The sequence below is a fragment of the Prionailurus bengalensis genome, chromosome C1 (assembly GCF_016509475.1).
Source record: "Prionailurus bengalensis isolate Pbe53 chromosome C1, Fcat_Pben_1.1_paternal_pri, whole genome shotgun sequence".
Classification (NCBI taxonomy): Eukaryota; Metazoa; Chordata; class Mammalia; order Carnivora; family Felidae; genus Prionailurus; species Prionailurus bengalensis.
In genome coordinates, this window is record NC_057345.1 from 7,069,416 (window position 1) to 7,089,917 (window position 20,502).

General features: G+C 47.9%; 1 protein-coding gene across 1 annotated transcript; it reads left to right on the forward strand.

The window, feature by feature from the left end:
• Nucleotides 1-4,267: 4,267 nt before the first annotated feature.
• Nucleotides 4,268-19,847, forward strand: RBP7 (retinol binding protein 7). Its single transcript, XM_043578498.1, has 4 exons — nucleotides 4,268-4,397; nucleotides 16,838-17,016; nucleotides 17,142-17,243; nucleotides 19,585-19,847. Exons 1-4 carry the CDS (start codon nucleotides 4,325-4,327, stop codon nucleotides 19,633-19,635), a joined length of 405 nt encoding a protein of 134 aa, XP_043434433.1. The 5' UTR covers nucleotides 4,268-4,324; the 3' UTR covers nucleotides 19,636-19,847.
• Nucleotides 19,848-20,502: the final 655 nt, after the last annotated feature.

The following is a 20,502-nucleotide window of genomic DNA, read 5'->3' on the forward strand; positions in this document are numbered from 1 at the left end:
AAGGGCTCAAATTGGCTAAATAAATTCCACCTCTCTTTCCAGAGATAACTTTTGGTCCTCATCCAGAAGAAAGATCTTAGAATTATGGAGGAGTGGGGTGCCTGGGTGGTTAAGCGTTGACTTTGGCTTAGGTCATGATCTCACAGTTCATGAGTTTGAGCCCCACATCGGGTTCTCTGCTGTCAGTGCAGACCCTGCTTTGGATCCTCTGTCCCCCTGTCTCTCCGATGCTCTCTCTCTCTCTCAAAAGTAAATAAACTTAAAAAAAAAAAAAAAAAAGGATTGTGGAGGAGAAAATTACTCTCTATCCCATGGCCAAGCCTATGTCCACTTCAACTGAAGTTCAACTCTATCCATGCTAGATGGCCCTTGCTCAAGTTGGCCAAAAGCCATACCAACCAGCACAAATGCTAAAATTATTAGTAGTTATTTCTGTGACTTTCATTTTCAGGCCAACATTTAGAACAATACAATTTTTAGGGTAGGAAGTAAGTTATGACTTCTTCGTGTCCTGTGCCCTTAGTTTTCTGGAATTTAAACAGGCTTCATGCTCCAGAAATCTGGTCAGAGTTCATAGTGCTGTGCCCTTTAAATGGCAAGATATAGCTAATCCCAGGCTTTGGAATCAGCCTGCCACATTCCACCGAGGGAATCAATGTCTTACAGTAGGAGAATCAACAGTCTTCTTCTGGGCAAGGCAGTGCCACTCTGGCTTCTCAGTAAAAATGACGTTTCTCTTTCGGAAAAGGTCGTAGTCGTTCAGCCAACATTTATGGAGCGCTCGCCCTACGGATGCTGTAGAGGCAAATGAGATGAACATGGTCTCTGCCCTTGGCATTTGAATGAAAAAGTCAATTAACAAACCAAGAAGAGATAACTGTGGGTTATGATAATTATGAAGGAAGTAGAAGAGATGTGATGCAGAGTAAGTGGATAGCAGAAGTATATCAGAAGGCTGTTCTGGAAAGATGACTCTTAGAGATTAAAAAAAAAATTATTTTTAATGCTTATTTATTTTTGAAAGGGAGACAGAGCGCAAGTGGGGCAGAGAGAGAGGGAGACACAGAATCTGAAATGGGCTCCAGGCTCTGAGCTGTCAGCACAGAGCCGGATGTGGAGCTCAAACCCACGAACTGTGAGATCATGACGTGAGCCGAAGTCGGATGCTTGGCTGACTGAACCACCCAGGTGCCCCCAACTCTTAGGAATTTTTGAAGAGAGTCAAGTATTTTTTTATCCAAGTTCTAAACCAACTGAAAAATAAGATGAAAAAAGCAACAGATGAATGAAAATAGCATCTTTTTAAAAATTCAAAAAAAATTTTTTTTTACTTTATTTTGAGAGAGAGAGAGAGGGAGAGAGAGAATCCCAAGCTAGCAGTGGAGAGCCTGATGTAGGACTCGATCTCAAGAGTCAGACACTCAACCAACTGAGCCATCCAGGTGCCTCTCTTTAAAAAAAAATTTTTGTTGTTGTTAAGTACCCTGTATACCCAACATGGGTTTGAACTCATCACCCCAACATCAAGAGCCACATCCTCCACCAACTGAGCCGAGTGGGCACCCTGAAAATAGCATCTTAATGACTGAGAAAGTCTGGTAAAATTTCGGGGTTGGGGGCTCCTGGGTGGCTTGGTTGGTTAAGCATCCGACTTCGGCTCAGGTCATGATCTCACGGTTCATGGGTTAAGCCATGCGTTTGACTCTGTGTTGACAGCTCAGAGACTGGAGCCTGCTTCAGAATCTGTGTCTCCCTTCGGATTCTGTGTCTGCCCCTCCTCTGCTCATGTTCTGTCTCTCTGTCTCAAAAAGAAATAAGCATTTATTTATTTTTTCAACGTTTTTTATTTATTTTTGGGACAGAGAGAGACAGAGCATGAACGGGGGAGGGGCAGAGAGAGAGGGAGACACAGAATCGGAAACAGGCTCCAGGCTCTGAGCCATCAGCCCAGAGCCTGACGAGGGGCTCGAACTCCCGGACCACGAGATCGTGACCTGGCTGAAGTCGGACGCTTAACCGACTGCGCCACCCAGGCGCTCCAGAAATAAGGCATTTAAAAAATTTTTAAAAATAGGTTCGGAGTTGAAGCTTGGTGTGAAGGTCAGAGCAGAATAGGTAAACGTGACGAATTATGTGTTGTCCAAGATGCATGTTACAAGATCTCCCATCCCACCTGCTCCTCTTAAAATGTGACTGTGAGAAATGAGGTCCACGTTTGTTCCCTTTGGATTTGGGTAAGCCTGTGACCCTGGTGGAAATGATGTTATGTAACTTTTGAGACCGGGTCATAAGACAGGACAGCATCTTACTGGTTCTCTTGGGATGCTCTCTCTTAGAGCCCAGCCACCCATGCTGTGGGGGAGCCAAAGCAGCCCATGGACAGACCCCCACGGAAAGGAACCTGGCTCCCAGCCACACAGAGAGCCAGCACTCATTTGCCAGCCGTGAGAGTGAGCCGTTTTGGAAGTGTCTTCTCCCACTCCGCCAACTGGAGTCCTTACCCCAGCTGATGCTTCGTGGAGCCCGGATCAGCCATCCTCTGTGAGCTATACCCAATTTTTTTGTTATTTTTTAAGCCACTAAGTTTGAGTGGGGGCAAAAATAACCTATACACTAACTCCCCCAGTCTAGACTTTGGACCAGTCTACCAGGGAGAAGAAAAAAAATTGAGACACCCTGTGTTTAAAGTGTTTGATAGATGAACTCTACCTTAGTAGAGAAAGAATGGTTCAGGGACTGTTGTTCCTAAGGCAAGCCACACATTCCCGTTTTCCAGGAATTTTTCCACTTCTAGCAGTGAAAATCCCAGGTGTTGGGCATTCCTTCAGTCCTGGGGAAGCCGGGATGGGTGGTCACCCTAGTTGCCCCCAAGCAGAGAACTGTTCCGCTTCCATGAGAATGAAGTAGGTTTGGAAAGAGGCCAGGAGTTTAGGAGAAATTCCTCTTAGTGGAGAGCATGGTTAGAAAGGACTGTTGTGATAATTGAATGACCTCGGGCAATTTCTCTTTGTCTCAGTTTTTGTCTCCGTCAAATGGACATAATAAAGTAACTACTGGAGAAGTAGGATTTTGTGACAAATGGTAATATACATAGTAAGCACTCAATAAATATTAGCTATTGATATATTTGAGTGTGGGGCACCCGGGTGGCTCAGTCAGTAGAACATGGCGACTCTTGATCCTGGGGTTATAAGTTTGAGCCCTACATTGGGTAGGGAGATTACTTAAAGATAAAATCTTAAAAAAAAAAAAAAACATGGGTGAGGTCATAAATGGATTTCTAAATCTTCGAGCCAGTCTATATAGATGGTGTTTGTGGCTAATATTGTAGGTTAGCCTACATTCCCACCCCCCTTCCCTTTTGCCTTTCTCTACTGTCAAGACTGAAGAGATGTGAGATTCCTTAGACTCCCTTGCAATTAGAAGTGGCATGTGACATGGGGCGCCTGGGTGGCTCAGCCCACCTCCGACTCTTGATTTTGGCTCAGGTCAAGATTTCATGGTTTGTGGGTTCGAGCCCCACATGGGCCTCTGTGCTGATGGCTCAGAACTTGCTTGGAATTCTCTGTCTCCCTCTTTCTCTGCCCCTCTCCCACTCATTCTGTCTCTCTCTCTCTCTCCCCCTCAAAATAAATAAACATTAAAAAAAGAAAAGGAGAAGAAGTGGAATGTGACACAGATTTGGCCAATGAGTGTAAACAAATCTGACGAAGGGATAATGGCAGGTGTACTCTCTTTGTCAGCTTGCATGTGGATGTCCTGGCTGGAAACCCAGCAGCCAACTCTTGATGGTAGGCTTAAGAGGCCAGGTGCCACTTCCCTGGCCTGGAGTTGCCAGGTCATCGCCAGCAACTTGTCACCCCAGGTCGGCTTGATAAGGTAAAGAAGATAAGCCTCTCTGTTTACGGAGACCGCTGGAGCTGGGTTTATTGACCTGCCATTTGCAGGCCAAACACTAATTAATGCCATGAGTTTGAAGGAGATGCGCTTGGTCATTACCACGTGGCAGAGAAAGAAGTGTGGTTGGGAACACTGTCTGGGGCGCGCCTGGGTTTAGGGTTCAAGAGGAAGAGGAGCAGGAGCGGGGAGGCCCGGGGACGCAGGAGTGTCCGCGAGCACAGAAAAGCGCGGCGCAACGGGCTGGGGACCAAGAGGTGCGTCCCCCGCTCCGCTCCGCACGGCTCCTCCCGCCCGCGCTGCAGTCCCCACCGCGGTCCCGCCCGGGCCCGCCCCCAACCCGACCCGCCCCCCCCCCACCCCCGCCCCGGCCCCGCAGATAGGCCGAGGCCCCGCCGCCCGCCGGCCACTGTCGCCCTGCCCCGCCATGCCCGCCGACCTCAGCGGCACCTGGAACCTGCTCAGCAGCGACAACTTCGACGGTTACATGCTGGCCTTAGGTAGGACGGGAGGGGCGGCCGTCCCGGCTTGAGGTTGACCCCTGACCCCCGCCCTGCCGCCCCCACCCTGTCCTCGGGCCTCCGTACCCCCACCCCGCCCCCGTCTCTCCGTCTCTGGGTCCTCTGGTCCCCGTAGCCCACGTCCTCCATCCCCCGTCCCCCTGTCCCCCATCTTTTCGTCCTCTGTCCCCTGATACCACGCCCCCACCCCCTCTCCCGCCGCCCCCCTTGTATTCGCGTCTCCCCATCCCGTGTCACTACCTCGGACCATCCTTTGTCCCCACCCCCATCCCCTGGTCCTGACAACTCCCCGTCTCCCCACCCTCGTCCCCCCCCCCCCACCGCCCTTTCCATCATCCGTCCCCACGTCCCACTTCTGTCCCCCCTCGTCCCCTGGTCCTTCCTTCTCCCCGTCGCCCGTCCCTCCCCCCTATGCACCCGTCAGTCGCTACCGGCCCTGCGGTCAAGGCTCCTGCCCCACCGGGGGACACCTGGGTCGCCGGGCACCTCGCAAGGGGACTTGGGGGCACGATGGGGCCCTGCCGGTGAGGGGGCGCCCCGGCCCCTCTGCCGCGGGGCTCTGGGCAGCCGTCTCTGCGCTTCCTGGAGCCCGGTGGCTCTGCAGGGAGGTCGCCACCCTCCGGGTGGGGGCAGCTCCGGGTGCGCTCAGGTGCAGGAGGTGCCCCTGCCCGGTGACTCTGGCGCCCTCTCGAGTTGGGGAATCGCCTTGGGAATCTTTAGTTTCCTGACTCCCTTCTCCCCGCCAGGGCTTGAGTGAGGACCAGAAACCCACACCCCTTAGAAGCCACTCCTCTCGGCCCCTAGGACACAGTGCCAGCCCCGAGGACTATCGTGGGTGCCCGGAGGGGTCGCTTCTTTGCCCCCTGCCCGGCTTCCCAGCGCTTAAAGGACAGCCTGGTCTGCACGGAGGAAGGGGGACTCTGTGGCCACCAGGGGCGTGGCGGGGATCTGACCCATGTCCTTGCTTCCCAGAGCGTTTGAAGAATGTTCCCCACCCTTGGTGGTTAGAAGGCCTCCCTTCCTTACCCAGTCCCAGTTTGTCCTGCCCTGAGTCTCATTCTTCAGATTTGGTGGGTGGAGCCCTGCGTGCCCAGCGCTTTCTCCTGAATGACACCGATCAGTGGCACTTTTGACAGACGGTCTCCAGCTGCTGGAAGTATGGGGACCTGGTGTTTCCTCTGGCTTCTTCTCATTATTTGACACTGGGTCTCCGTTTTTTCCATCTGTAAATTGAAAGAGAGGAGTCCAGTTTTGGTTTTTTTCCTTTAAAAAATGGTGGTAAAATATACAAAACATACAATTGGGCATTTTAACCATTTAGAAATGTACGGTTCTGTGGCTCCAGTGTGCTTTTAAGATTTCTGTGCCTTCGGTGGATTTCTCTCCTCCCTTCCCACCTTGAGTAGGGACGTCTGGAGCTTCTCCAGCTAAGTCTGATTCAGAAGGACACAAAATGCTGTCCTGAAGGGAAGAAGTCTTTTGTCCTCATCCCATTTTAGGTCCATTGCCTGGGGCCCCTGAATTAGGCTAACAGAAGACAGATTAACAAGCGGAAGTTAGTTAACACCTGCCTGGTGAAGACACGATGCCGGCACTCAGTGCGGAGTGGCTGGAACTTGAGCCCGTCTATAGAGCATCTTAGCCGGGCGAGAACTAACAAAATAAGGGCTGGCTGGGAAGGTTTTTTATTATGATTCTTCTGGTGCCCTCTCCAGGTTGGCTAGAGTCTAGAGTCGCCTCCCTGACTTGCGTCTGTCGGGAACAGTGAGGGACGGGGGACAACTTTACGAAAGTAGGTCCTGCTTTGGGGCCAGTGGGGGAGGGGGAGGGCAGAGAGCTTTTCTTCTGTCAGCTTCTTCCCAGCCGTCTGCAGTTCAATATAATAATCAATGTGCCGAAGTGGTGTATTTGGGGGTGGTACGTTCTGCTTACTTCAACCCGAATCTCATTGCCTTTCTGTTTCCAACTTCCAAGAAGGAATTAACGCTTGTTCTTCCCAAAGGCGGTAGGTCCTGATGGTTTCCTTGTCTCTCTACCTGCCAAATTAGGGGAGGCATGTGACCATAAGCGCTTTCTTCCCTGATCTATCTGGCCGGTATCTGGTTTACTCGTGTGGAGGATAAAGTGTTAAATATCAGGTGATGGCTTTGAACTTTGCCTTGCTGTATACTTTGTTTCTGGCAATTTCCATGGCTTTTGGAGCAAACCTCTGAGACCAAACGGAATGGAGTTGGCCATCCATGCAAGTGTGGGAAGACATCTTGAGCTAATCCATCTGGTATCACAAAGCAGGCTTCTTTTTTTTAATGTTTTTATTTATCTTTGAGACAGAGAGAGACAGAGCATGAGCAGGGGGGCGCAGAGAGAGAGGGAGACACAGAATCCGAAGCAGGCTCCAGGCTCTGAGCTGTCAGCACAGAGCCCGACGCGGGGCTTGAACTCACGGACCGTGAGATCATGACCTGAGCTGAAGTCGGACAATTAACCAACTGAGCCACCCAGGCACCCCTTTTTTTTCTTTTTTAAAGTTTATTTATTTATTTTGAGAGAGAGACCAAGTGGGGAAGGGGCAGAGAGCAAGAGGAGAGTGAGAGAGAGGGAGAGAGAGAGAATCCCAAGCAGACTCCACACCACCAGGACAGAGCCTGATGTGGAGCTCAAACCCACGAACTGTGAGATCATGCCCTGGGCTGAAGTCAGACGCTTAACTGACAGAGCCACCCAGGCGCCCCACAAGGCAGCCTTTTCAATGTTGCTATTAGTGTTTTTCTTTTTTTTTTTTTTTCAACGTTTATTTATTTTTGGAACGGAGAGAGACAGAGCATGAACGGGGGAGGGGCAGAGAGAGAGGGAGACACAGAATCGGAAACAGGCTCCAGGCTCTGAGCCATCAGCCCAGAGCCTGACGCGGGGCTCGAACTCACGGACCGCGAGATCGTGACCTGGCTGAAGTCGGAAGCTCAACCAACTGCGCCACCCAGGCACCCCACTATTAGTGTTTTTCAAATGTGTGTTAGTCCATCGTTCACCTGTCCCCACACTGTCTTGCTTGTCTAACTTGTTTTTCCCATGATGTCAATACAGGCTGCACAATTATCTGCCACTGTATTAGATCCTAGAGGCTAACAGAGGCTGTTTATTTATTTCCGTGACTTACATTTATTTATCATCCAACTCACAAGCCATGGAGATTGAGTCAGCATCCTGCCTCACAACCCCTTTTCTTCCTTTGGGTTCAGGTTCCAGAAAGATGCTGGATCCAGACAACACACTTAACTCTTACTTGCAATCTCTTTTCCACAAGAAATGTGAGTGTGCTAAGGATTTCTGGAATTGAGAGGCTACTTGATGTAACAGAGCAGCTAAGCGGAAACCCAGATAACCTTGCCGTTGATAGTTGGTAATAGAATCACAGTTACATAACCCCTGGGGCGCCTGGGTGGCTCAGTCGGTTAAGCATTAAGCATCTGACTTCAGCTCAGGTCCTGATCTCACAGCCCGGTTGTGAGTTCCAGCTTCGAGTCAGGCTCTGTGCTGACAGCTCGGAGGCTGGAGCCTGCTTCGGATTCCGTGTCTCCCTCTCTCTCTGCCCCTCCCCTGCTCGTGCTCTCTCTCTCTCAAAAATAAATAAACATTTTTTAAAAAGTTACATAACCCCTGAGTTCCTTTACTTTCTTCATTTGTTAAGCGAGGTAGCTGGACCAGATCTGATATTCTAGGTATCTAAATTACAAACCGAGATATCTCTTAGCATTTTATACAGTAGCTGAAATCAGACTTAAAACTTATTGCCAGTTCCTAACGAGCTGAGAAGAAAATGATTTGGCCACATGGCTACTCGTATGTCAGCACTCTCTTCTGCCTTCCGTGTGTAAAGAACAAGGACTCCAGGGTCAACCGGTTTTCCCCCTGGGCAGATTAGGGGCTCAGGACCAGATGGGTGTAGGTTTTGTTTCTCTAGAACTAGCAGGATTTTCTTAGCTCGCAGATTCTGTGCCTCACCCTGGATCCCAGACCTACGGAATCAGAATCTGCATTTAACCAGATTCTCAGGTGATTCAGATGCAAATTAAAATTTAAGAAGTAGGGCTCTTTGATGCATCAAGTCGTCATTAGGACAACTGCAGAAGGTAGGCAGGTGGGTAGGACAACTGTGCAGGTCCCCTCAGATGAGGATGTTTTTTTTTTAATATATATATAAATACAGTACAGAATTGTTCATCTATTTTCTTTTCCTTATGATTTTCTTACTAACATCATCTTTTCTCTAGCTTACTTCATTGTAGGAATACAGCATATAATACATATAAGGTACAAAATGTGCATTAATTGTTTATGTTGTTGGGAAGGCTTCCGGTCAACAGGAGACTATTGGGAGTGAAGGCTTGGGGGAGTCAAAAGTTAGATGCGGCTTTTTCAACTGAGCGCTCAGGTCCCGGGATAGGAACACCCCAACCCCTGGGCTGTTCAACTGTGCCGTAAAACCGATTGTCCCTATTTATGTATATTCTAATGCCAACCTATGCGGAAGTGTTCAGACCTTTCCTGAGGACTTTTGCCTCTGCTGATGGCAAGCTAATTTATTTATACTCTCAAAGAAGACAGCTAAATTAAGCTAGACCGAATGTATATGTATATTTTAAAACTTCTTAGGGAACATCAGAGAGCTACCAGAATAATGACAAATTATCATGCTGAGGTCCAGGAAAGAAGAATCCGGAGAGGCGAGCCCAGCACTTAGGACGGTTCCTACCTCAGGCTGTTTGGGAGATTCAGCTGCAGTTTGGGGAGCTTCATGGGATCGGTGGAGGGGGCAAGAGTGGGAGTCCTGAGTTGGTCAAGGGTGGACACTCTGTAAACACCCTCCTCTGGGTAGGATTCCGTACCTGAGGAGTAAGGGAGACCTGGAGGTAAATAGCTTTTGAATAGACTGTTGTTTCACTTTGAATCGTCTTGGTGGTCCAGAAAAATCTCAAGACCTGAACTTGAGTTAAAGTGCTTTCAGATAGGGGCACCTGGGTGGCTCAGTTGGTTGGGAGTCCAACCCTTGATTTCAGCTCAGGTCAGGATCCCAGGGTCAGGGGATCGAGCCCCACGTTGGGCTCCATGCTGAGCATGGAGCCTGCTTAAGATTCTCAATCTCTCTCTTTCTCTCTCTCTCTCTCTCTCTCTCTCCCCCCCCCCCGCCTCTCCGCCTCTCCCCCCTCCCTCCCTCCACCCCTCCCCCACTTGTGCTCTCTCTCTTAGAAAAAAAGTACTTCCAGGTAGCTAGTGGCCTTAAAAGCAATTTAAAAACAAAAAACCCTCTTTGGAGGAAGAGAACATCATGCAAGTTCTTGAATTGTTTGTACAGAAACAATGCCCAGTAAATAATCACAGTTAGATAACTACCTAAGGAGATAAAAACCCATGACAGGAAAACTCTAGGAGGTGTTGGATAATGTCTGTGTGCGGTGATCGAGGTGATGGGACCATGAATGTTTGCTTGAGTCCAAACACGTTAAATTGCACATATTAAATATGTACTGTTCTTTGTACATATCTTTATATGTATGTAAAGAACATATGTATGTGTTCTTTATACCTCAACAAAGCTGCCAAGAGATAAAAAGACCCCAATAGCAAGGATCAATAGAAACAACAAATAATAGGGGCGCCTGGGTGGCGCAGTCAGTTAAGCGTCCGACTTCAGCCAGGTCACGATCTCGCGGTCCGTGAGTTCGAGCCCCGCGTCGGGCTCTGGGCTGATGGCTCAGAGCCTGGAGCCTGTTTCCGATTCTGTGTCTCCCTCTCTCTCTGCCCTTCCCCCGTTCATGCTCTGTCTCTCTCTGTCCCAAAAATAAAATAAACGTTGAAAAAAAAAATTAAAAAAAAAAAAAAAAGAAACAACAAACAATAGAAATGGTGTCTCCAGATACCAGGATTATCAGAAATAGACTATGAAGCAGTTACGCTGAGCTTAATTTTGGCAAGGACCCAGAATCCATATGAAGGTAACAGAACAGAGTTGAAAAAAGAAACAAATAGAAATTCTAGAGTTGAAAAATACCAAGTGAACTTAGAAACTTGGTTTGCAAACCCTGTTCTTCAAATTCCTTTCTATGTCCCATGTTTTCAGAGCTCAGGATGTTCCTATCCTCCATTATAGAGAGGGCACCTCTCATGTGAGGGTCTTAGGACCGGCCTCAGGGAAAAATCAGAAAGTTCTTCTAGCACAAACCATTCTTCAAATTCGTTCAACTTGAACTATTCAGTATGCCAAGCTACCACATTTTGGGGTAATGTGACCTGAACCCCATCAAGAACAGAGTTTCTGCTCGGGATAATGAAAAAGTTCTGGAATTGGATAATGGTGGTGGTTGTACAACATTATGAATGTATTTAACACCATGGAACTGTATGCCTAAAAATAGGTAAAATGATACATTTTATGTTATGTATATTTTATCACAACAGAAAAGCTGTACTGCAAGCAGACTTCAGTAGAAAACCCACAATAAGTCCTACATTACATTTTAAAAAAATTACAGGGGTGCCTGGGTGGCTTAGTGGGTTAAGCGTCCGACTTCAGCTCAGGTCATGATCTCACCGTTCGTGAGTTCAAGCTGTGCCTCAGGCTCTGTGCTGACAGCTCGGAGCCTGGAGCCTGCTTCAGATTCTGTGTCTCCCTCTCCCTCTCTGCCCCTCCCCAGCTTGCACTCTGTCTCTCTCTGTCTCTCAAAAATAAATAAACATTAAAAATTATTTTTAAAAACTAAGGCTCATTTTAAATTCAGTTGTTTGAATTGATTAATAACTACATTTTGTGAATTAGCATTCTCTCCTAACATAGCCATGTCTTATGACTTTACAGAATGAACTAAAACATGTTTGTTAAAGACAGAGGTTTATAGGCAGGCAACTAAAGATAGCTCCTATAATAAAAACCAGAGGACCCTTATTACTTTTTTTTTTTTTTTTTTTTTTTTGATGGGAGAAATATCCACCCAGGAAATCTGTCCCTTTTGACAAAAAACAGAGCTTGAGATCTCTGTCCTGGCTGAATAATGAACTTAACAAAGTGCTTAGTAAACTACACAATGTCTTAACATTTAGATTCTTTTAAAAAATAAGCACATAGCACACGGAAGGGATTTATGACACAGAACTGGAATAATCAAGGTGCTTTTGGGTTCGAGAAGATTGTTTTTAATTTTCCTTTGATTGGAGCAGATTCTCTTCTTAAAGGGAAACTTTGATTATTCTGTTTTCACCTTCCTTGGTTATAAATTCCTAAGTACAGTGACTGCGCATTTAGAACTTTGATCTCTCTACCCCTACTCCCACCCCCAGTAAAGTGTATTTAAATATGTCATTTCCCTGGGTGCCTGGGTGGCTCAGTCGGTTGATTTCATCCGTCGCTTGATTTCAGCTCAGGTCACGATCTCATGGTTGGTCGGATCGAGCTCTGCGTAGGTCCCTGCCCTGATAGGGCAGAGTCTGCTTGGGATTCTCTCTCTCTCTCCCTCTCTCTCTCTCTCTTGCTCTCTCTCTGCCCCTCCCCCTCCCGCGCACGCACGCATACACACACACTCTCTCTCTCTCTCAATAAACATTAAAAAAATAATTAATAAAAATAAGTATGTCTTTGGCCTGGAGAGAGGCAAGGGTGGTGCCACAGCTTTAAGAAAGTGTGTCCCTCAGGGCACCTGGGTGGCTCAGTCAGTTGCATGTCTGACTCGATTTCAGTTCAGGTCATGATCCTGGGGTCGTGGGATCTAGCCCTGTGTCAGGCTCCCTCCTGAGTGTGGAGCCTGGTTGGGATTCTCTGTCTCCCTCTGCCTCTCTCTCCTGCTTGAACTCTTTCTCTCTCTCTTAAAAAAAAAAAGAAAAAAAAATGTGTCTCTTCTTAAAGCTACTGTTCAACAAGCTCCAGGAATCTTCTCCAGCATTTAAAAAAAAAAAAATTTTTTTTAACATTCATTCATTTTTGAGAGACAGAGAAACAGAATGCAAGCAGGGGTGGGGTAGAGAGAGAGGGAGACACAGAATCCGAAGCAGGCTCCAGGCTCTGAGCTGTCAGCACAGAGCCTGACGAGGGGCTTGAACTCATGATCCTGAGATCAAGAGACACATGCTCTACCAACTGACCCAGCCAAGCATCCCTTGAAGATTTTAACTTACTATTAAAGATTTTATATTATTTAACTTACTATTTTTTAATTTTTAAAAAATGTTTACTTTTTTTTTTTTTTAACATTTATTCATTTTTGAGAGTGAGAGAGACAGAGCATGAACGGGGGAGGGGCAGAGAGAGAGGGAGACACAGAATCGGAAGCAGGCTCCAGGCTCTGAGCCGTCAGCCCAGAGCCCGACGCGGTGAGATCGTGACCTGAGCCGAAGTCGGACGCCCAACCAACTGAGCTACCCAGGCGCCCCAGAAAAATGTTTACTTATTTTTGAGAGAGACAGAGAGTGTGTGAGAGGTGGAGCGGCAGAGAGAGAGACAGAGGATCCCAAGCAGGTCCATGCTGACAGCAGTGAGTCTGATGTGGGGCTCGAACTCTCGATCTGCAAGATTATGACCTGAGCGGAAGTCAGACGCTTAACTGACTGAGCCACCCAAGCGCCCCTAAAGATTTTTTTTTAAAGTAATCTCTACAGTCAACTTGGGGCTTACAGGTTTTAAAACCATAACTGATGTAAAGTAATAATCTAAAGTTTGTTTTTTATTTGGTTGGTTAAGTTGGTTCTGTTTGACTTACACAATGGTGTTTAAGGAAATTCAGCAATAACTTTTAAATTTGGCTTGGTCTTTTTAATAATGAGATAAATATTTTTTAAGGGTTTAGCCTCAATACTTAATTGTGAAAAAAAAGAAAAAAAAAGTTTCTTGGGCACCTGGCTGGCTCACTTGGTAGAGCAAACAACTCTTCATCTCAGGGTTGTGAGTTCGAGCCCCATGTTGATTGGACAGATTACTTAAAAATTAAAAAAGAAAAAAAAAAGGTTTTCTCAAAATAAGGACATTTATATTTGGAGTTTAGAAATACTGCAGGGGCCCTGCTCATTGCTTGGCCGATTTTCCTGGACTGGAAATGATGTGTGAAGCCCCAAGTAGCAGTTCATGTCAGATAAAAATGAATCTGTTAGGCAAACAGATTAAAACAGGGGTTCGTGCCTTGCTGGCTTAGTCAGTGGAGCGTGAGACTCTTGATCTCGGAGTGGTGAGTTCGAGCTCCACGTTGGGTGTAGGGATTACTTAAAACTAAAATCCTTAGGGTCGCCTGGGTGGCTCAGTCGGTTGAGCATCCGACTTCGGCTCAGGTCATCATCTCACGGCTCGGGAGTTCGAGCCCCACGTTGGGCTCTGCATTGGGCATGGAGCCTGCTTGAGATTCTCTTTCTCCTTCTCCCTCTGCCTCTCCCTTTCTCTCTCTCTCTGTTTCTGGGGTACCTGGGTGGCTCAGTGGTTAAGGGTCCGACTTTGGCTCAGGTCATGGCCTCGTGGTTCATGGGTTCAAGTGCTGCATCAGGGTCTGTGTTGACAGCATGGAGCCTGCTTGAGATATATTCTCTCTCTCTCTCTCTCTCTCTCTCTCCCCCTCTCTCTCTCTCCTCCCTCTGCCCTCAAAATAAATAAACTTTAAAATAAGTAAACATTAAAAAAATCTTTAAAACAAACAGGGGTCAACTCGGGGGGCACCTGACTGGTGCGGTCAATAGAGCGTGCAACTCTTGATCTCTGGGTTTTAAGTTTGAGCCCCATGTTGGATGTAGAGGTTACTGTAAAAATTTTAAAAGATAGAACCAAATGGGGTGCCTGGGTGGCTCAGTCGGTTAAGCGTCCGACTTCGGCTCAGGTCATGATCTCACGGTCTGTGAGTTCAAGCCCCGCGTCGGGCTCTGTGCTGACAGCTCAGAGCCTGGAGCCTGTTTCAGATTCTGTGTCTCCCTCTCTCTGACCCTCCCCCATTCATGCTCTGTCTCTCTCTGTCTCGAAAATAAATAAACGTTAAAAAAAAAAAATCTTGAAAAAAAAAAAAGATAGAACCAAACTACCTCCAATGAGGCACGTAACTCTCTTAAATGAAGATTCCCGGACATTTCTTTTACATAATAGGACAATCCCGACATGGGAGAACCATGTCCTAGGTCTCATAGAAATGGTAGGTGATGAGCCGGCATCCAGTGGTGGCTCTCTGCCAGGGAGACCATGTCACCTGCTCCTAACAGTCCAGTGGCACCCATCTGACTTCATTTTCTCTGAGTTAGAGCCCAGTGGTTCTTATGGTACCCCCACATTTCGTCTCAAGATCCTCCCCACTCCTGATTCTCCCTCATTATGCTCCAGCCACCCCAGGCTCCTGGTGGTTCCTGAACCCATCTGCACATCCTTGCGGGTGTCCCTGGGCTCCCTGGGACCTCTCCTGGCTAAAGTGTCACCTGGCTGTCCTAGTTTAAAAAAAAAAAAAAAATTAACATTTATTCACTTTTGAGAGACAGAGCATGAGTGGGGGAGGGGCAGAGAGAGAGGGAGACACAGAATCCGAAGCGGGCTCCAGGCTCCGAGCTGTCAGCACAGAGCCTGACACGGGGCTGGAAGCCCTGGGACCATTGACGAGATCCTGACCTGAGCTGAAGTCAGAAGCTTAACCAACTGAGCCACCCAGGCGCCCCCTGGCTACTCTACTTAAAATAGCAACAGTTTCCGGGCTGGCTCAGTAGAACCTGTGACTCTTGGTCACAGGGTCATGAATTCGAGCCCCGTGTCAGACACAGGTTATTTAATAAAAAAATAAATGAAATAGCAACAGTTACTTCTAGCTACATAATGTGCTCAAAGCTGCTAACAGGAAAACGGAGTTCGAGTCCACCGTCTATCAAAACCCGGCTCTCCTCAGCATTCCGTGTTTCTGTGTGTGGCTCTGTTTTAAGGTTTATTAAAGATTTCCAAATGTACGATACTGTATGCATGAGTGCATGGCTTTTGACTTTTGTGTGTGTTGTTCAGACACTGTTCAAATGCTGTCTTAAAGTGTAAATACAGGGGTGCCTGGGTGGCTCCTTCAGTTGAGCATCCCACTTAGGGTCAGGTCATGATCTCATGGTTTGTGGGTTCAAGCCCCACCTCGGGCTTTGTGCTGACAGCTCAGAGCCTGGAGCCCGCTTCAGATTCTGTCTGTCTCTCTCTCTGCTCCTCCCCCACTTGTGTTCTCTCTCTCTCTCTCTCTCTCTCTCTCTCTCTCTCAAAAATGAATAAATAAACTTAAAAAAAAAGTGTAAATACAGGGGCGCCTGGGTGGCCCAGTCACTTAAGCATCTGATTCTTGGTTTCAGCTCAGATCACAATCTCAGAGTTTGTGAGTTCGAGCCCCGTGTCAGACTCCGTGCTGACTGCGCGGAGCCTGCTTAGGATTCTCTCTCTCCCTCTCTCTGCCCCTCCCCTGCTCATGCTCTCAAAATAAATAAATAAACTGCAATTTCAAAAAGTGTAAATACATAAAGCAGACAAAGGCAGAGTGGCTGTGTTTGAGTTTGGGCTGGGACCTGAGCCCTGTCCCCTTGGCTTCCGTGTCCTCTTGCCAGCCCCTGGAGGAGCTCCTGGAACGGCTTCTTCCAGGCCCAGCTGCAAATCCGTAACCCAAGGCACGGCCCACCAATGACTCTTCCCTGAATGCTGGTCAAGCTTTTTTTTTTTTTTTTAATGTATTTTTGAGAGAGAGAGAGAGAGAGAGGCAGAGAGAGAATCCTAAGCAGGCCCCACCCCGCCAGTGCAGAGGCTGACGTGGGGCTTGAACTCATGAACAGAGGAGAGGCAGAGAGAGAGAGAGGGAGAGAGAATCCCAAGCAGACTCCACACTGTCAGCACAGAGCCCGATGCGGGGCTCTAACCCAGGAACCAGGAGATCATGACCTGAGCCGGAACCAAGAATCCCACGCTCAACCAACGGAGCCACGCAGGCGCCCCTTGGTCAAGCTTTTTACTCGAGCCTCGAGATGGAGCTTTGCCAGGATGACTCCCGACAGGTCCAATTTTGGCAACAAGCGGCATTGAAATCGTAACAGAAACATTAGCTATGAAATACAGTGGCTTGGAGGGCGGCTGCCAAACCCTTCGCTTTTGCGTCTCGAGTGGATGTTGAGATTTTTTTTTTCTTTTTTAAAAATTATTTTTAGGGGCGCCTGGGTGGCGCAGTCGGTTGAGCGTCCGACTTCAGCCAGGTCACGATCTCGCGGCCCGTGAGTTCGAGCCCCGCGTCGGGCTCTGGGCTGATGGCTCAGAGCCTGGAGCCTGTTTCCGATTCTGTGTCTCCCTCTCTCTCTGCCCCTCCCCCGTCCATGCTCTGTCTCTCTCTGTCCCAAAAATAAATAAACGTTGAAAAAAAAAATAAAATAAAAAAAAATAATAATAAAAAAAAATAAAAATTAGTTTTAAGGTATTGACTTTGCCACTCGTAAGATAGCCAAGTTGCTGAAGCCCCAGAAAGTGATCGAGCAAAATGGGAATTCTTTTACCATCCACACATACAGCAGCCTGAGGAACCACCTTGGTACGTTTACGGTTGGAGAAGAGTTCGAGGAAGAGAATAAAGGCCTGGATAACAGAAAATGCAAGGCAAAAGAATTCAAGTGATAACCTAGGCCCTCGACTTGGCGACATTAACTCAGCGTCCTACTTAGGACCACTTTGAGGACACCACTGCCAGAGCCAGCCAGCATTTTCTCCCCTCTCTCACGCAGAGCCTGGTCACCTGGGACAGCGACAGACTCACCTGCGTCCAGAAGGGGGACAAGAAGAACAGAGGCTGGACCCATTGGATCGAAGGGGACAAGCTCCACCTGGTGATCGCCACCTTTCATTCTTAGGATACAATATTAAAGCACGACAGCAACCCCACCATTCTAATCCACCATTGGGTTGTTTTGTTTTTTTTTTTTTGAATGTTTGTTTATTTTGGTGGGGGAGGGGCACAGAGAGGGAGAGGGAGAGAATCCCGAGCAGGTTCCATGCTCATCGCAGAGCCCAATGCGGGGCTTGATCCCACAACCCTGGGATCATGACCCGAGCGTATATACATACATATACATATATACATATACAATAAGGGAGCTACAGGCTGCTTAATATTCCATCAGGTCGGTGAATTATCATTTTTGAAAAACATTTCCTTAATTCCAGTGTCCAGGGTATTGTTTCAGGGTGTTTTCTGCTACTGCTTTTTTTTTTTTTTTTTAAAGTTTATTTTTATTTAGAGAGAGAGAGAGAACAAGCGGGAGAGGGGCAGAGAGAGAGAGGGAGACAGAATCCCAAGCAGGTTCCCCACCGTCAGCTCAGAGCCTGATGCGAGGCTCAAACTCACAAACCGTGAGATCACGACCTGAGCCAAAGTCAAGAGTCGGATGCTTAATGGACTGGGCCGCCCAGGCGCCCCTGCTATTGCTTAAATTCATGTAAATGGAGCTTTTTTGCATCCATGGGTTTATTTCCTTCGGAAGAATTCACAGGGAGGATCCTGGTCAGAGGCACACACATCGTTGCCTCTTGCTACCTCATTACCTTACTTCCAGAAGAGTGTGTCAATCGCCAATGCCCCCAGCACTCCATGAACGGGCAAGTTCTAGCTCAAGCTATTCAATAATTTCTAAATATAATTTAGAAGGCATAAAATTGTACATCGAGGATTGATCATGGCTTTGTAAATGAGAATTGCTTCCTGCTATATATATTATAATCGCTGACATTTCTTGAGTCGACTTTGTGCTCAACTACTGTGCTAAATCCTTGCGTGTCTTATCTCACTTGGTCTTTAAGACCGTCCTGTGAAAGGGACTCTATTTTTCCCATTTACAAATGAAGAGATTCAGATTTAGAAACTCTCCATGGCTGGTGAGTAGCGAGTCAAATCCAGGGCTGACAAAAATGTATGCTTTCAACTCTATGCCCTTTTGCCTTAATGTATGTGAGATCTTGGCCAGAACCGTGGAAACAAAATTAGAGCACTTACGTTAAAGTTAGGTGTGTCTTTGAAAGTCTGGATTAACTTTGATCGCACAGACACTGAAGATATTTTGATTCTTGGGGCACCTGGCTGGCTAAGTAGGTAGGAGCAGGTGACTCTTGATCTGGGGGTTGTGAGTTCATGCACCACATTGGGTGTGGAGCTTACTTAAAAAAAAAAAAGATATTTTGATTCTAGATTGACAAATCTGACATTCTTCTAATGATAAAATCAAAATTAAGACACTTGCCATCACAAAAATGTAATAGGGAACTACAAAGAAAGACAAATACGTTTGAGGATATAGGTTAGTTGACTGTAAGAGGTAATGTGCAAATTGCATGCATCCTTCCTTGGCATAACTCTGCCCAAGCAGAGGAGAGAAGGGTCCTTGCTCTAAGGACACTCACAGGACAATTCTTACATGCTGTGATAGAACATAGAATCAATATTTGGTCTTGGTATCTGGTTCCTAAAACCCTTGGGATCTCCAGAGTAATGAGAGTCCTCTGTAGGCTAATGAGATGCCTGGGGGCCGGGGTCTCCCAGATGGCCAAAGATTTATCAGTCATGCCTACGTAAGGAAACCCCCACAAACACCCCTAAATGAGAAAGGTTGGAGAGCTTCCTAGTTGGTGAAAACATCGACGCACTGGGAGAGTGGGCCCCCTGAAGGGCCCGTGGAAGTTCCGCACACACACCCCCCCCATCCTGTGTCCTATGCACCTCTCTACTTGGCTGTTCTTGAGTTGTATCCTTTATAATAAAGCTCTCCATAGAGAGAGATAGAGAACAAGCGGGAGAGGGGCAGAGAGGGAGGGAGACAGAATCCCAAGCCGTTTCTGTGAGCCGTTCTAGCAAATTCCTGACCCTGAGGAGAGGGGGTGGGAATCCCCATTTAATAGCTGGGCAGTCAGAAGTTTGGGTGGCGGGGGACTGGTGTTTGATGTCTAAAGTTGGAGCGGTTTTGGGAGGCTGAGCCCTTAACCTGTGGGGTCTGCACTAGCTCTGGGTCTTCGGTGTCAGAATTGAGTTGAATTGTCGGACACCCAGTTGGTGTCACCGAGCTGGAGGAGCAGGGTCGGAAGAGACACCCCAGCCCTGCTGTCAGAAGTGCTGTGAGTAATAATAATCAATAGCCCACATGCCAACTCATCTTTCTTCTCCCCTTCCCCTTTCCCTAGGAAATGTTCTGTGAAGGCCAAGTGTGCAAACAGACTTTCCAGAGAGCCTGAGCTGTCTCCGTCCCCAGAGCCCACGTGTGACAGCAGCCTTAATGGTGACTCCTCTTCCCAAATGAACAGATGTTACTCTGTCCGGGTTTGGTGACGGGAACTTGTGGTCGGGGAGACGCCTCACCACCTGTCCCCGAAGCCATTTACTCGGATTGTGGGAAAACTGCTCAGTTTCAATAAACCTGTCCAACGACTCTGACTTTTTCCTTCTAGATGTAGCGTGTGCCATTATTTTAAGAAGTATTTGAAAACCTTCCAGGCGCACCACGGACACACCAATGAACAGGATGTAATTCCGTCTCCAAGGGCTCGTGGGGAAAATGGACAAGCGCTGTCTGAACAGCGGTGATCAGCACAGGCAGCCCTGAGAGCCCGGGAGGGGATGGGCCAGTGGTGGCAAGGGGAAGGGGTGGCGGAGGGGCGGAGACTGGAAGCGCAGGTAAGCAGGAAGCATCGGGAAGCCTTCTAGGGGAAAGGCTGGGGTGAGGGGAGGGATGTTTGAAGACCCGAAACATTGCTTCCCCTGCATCGTGGGGGTATGTGGGCTGAGTGCGAGAGATGCCGTGGGAGCCTGGAAGGCAGGCAGCGGCCCTATCGTGACGACTCTCGAATGCCGGGTTACAGAGGGAAGATGTGTCCCCCAAAGCGACAGGGTGGCGGTTGCTGGCACTAAGCAGAAGATCTGCACGGCCAGGCTGGCTCACAGAAGGAACTCTGACTACAGTTGGAAGAAGGGGCTGTGGGCGGGGCTTGCAATTCGGGAGGCAGTGCTAGAAAGTGCTGCCGGCAATCCCGGTGTGAGATGGTGAAGGTCAGGAGCACCTGGGGCCCAAGTCTCAAATACAGTGAATGGACTGGGGGCTGGAG

Bases quoted from the DNA above. Each gene is read 5' to 3' on its own strand.
- RBP7 (XM_043578498.1), top strand. From the start codon at position 4,325: ATGCCCGCCGACCTCAGCGGCACCTGGAACCTGCTCAGCAGCGACAAC. The intron at 4,398-16,837 runs GTAGGACGGGAG...ATTAGTTTTAAG, and splicing joins CGGTTACATGCTGGCCTTAG to GTATTGACTTTGCCACTCGT. The intron at 17,244-19,584 runs GTGATCGCCACC...CCCTTTCCCTAG, and splicing joins AAGGGGACAAGCTCCACCTG to GAAATGTTCTGTGAAGGCCA.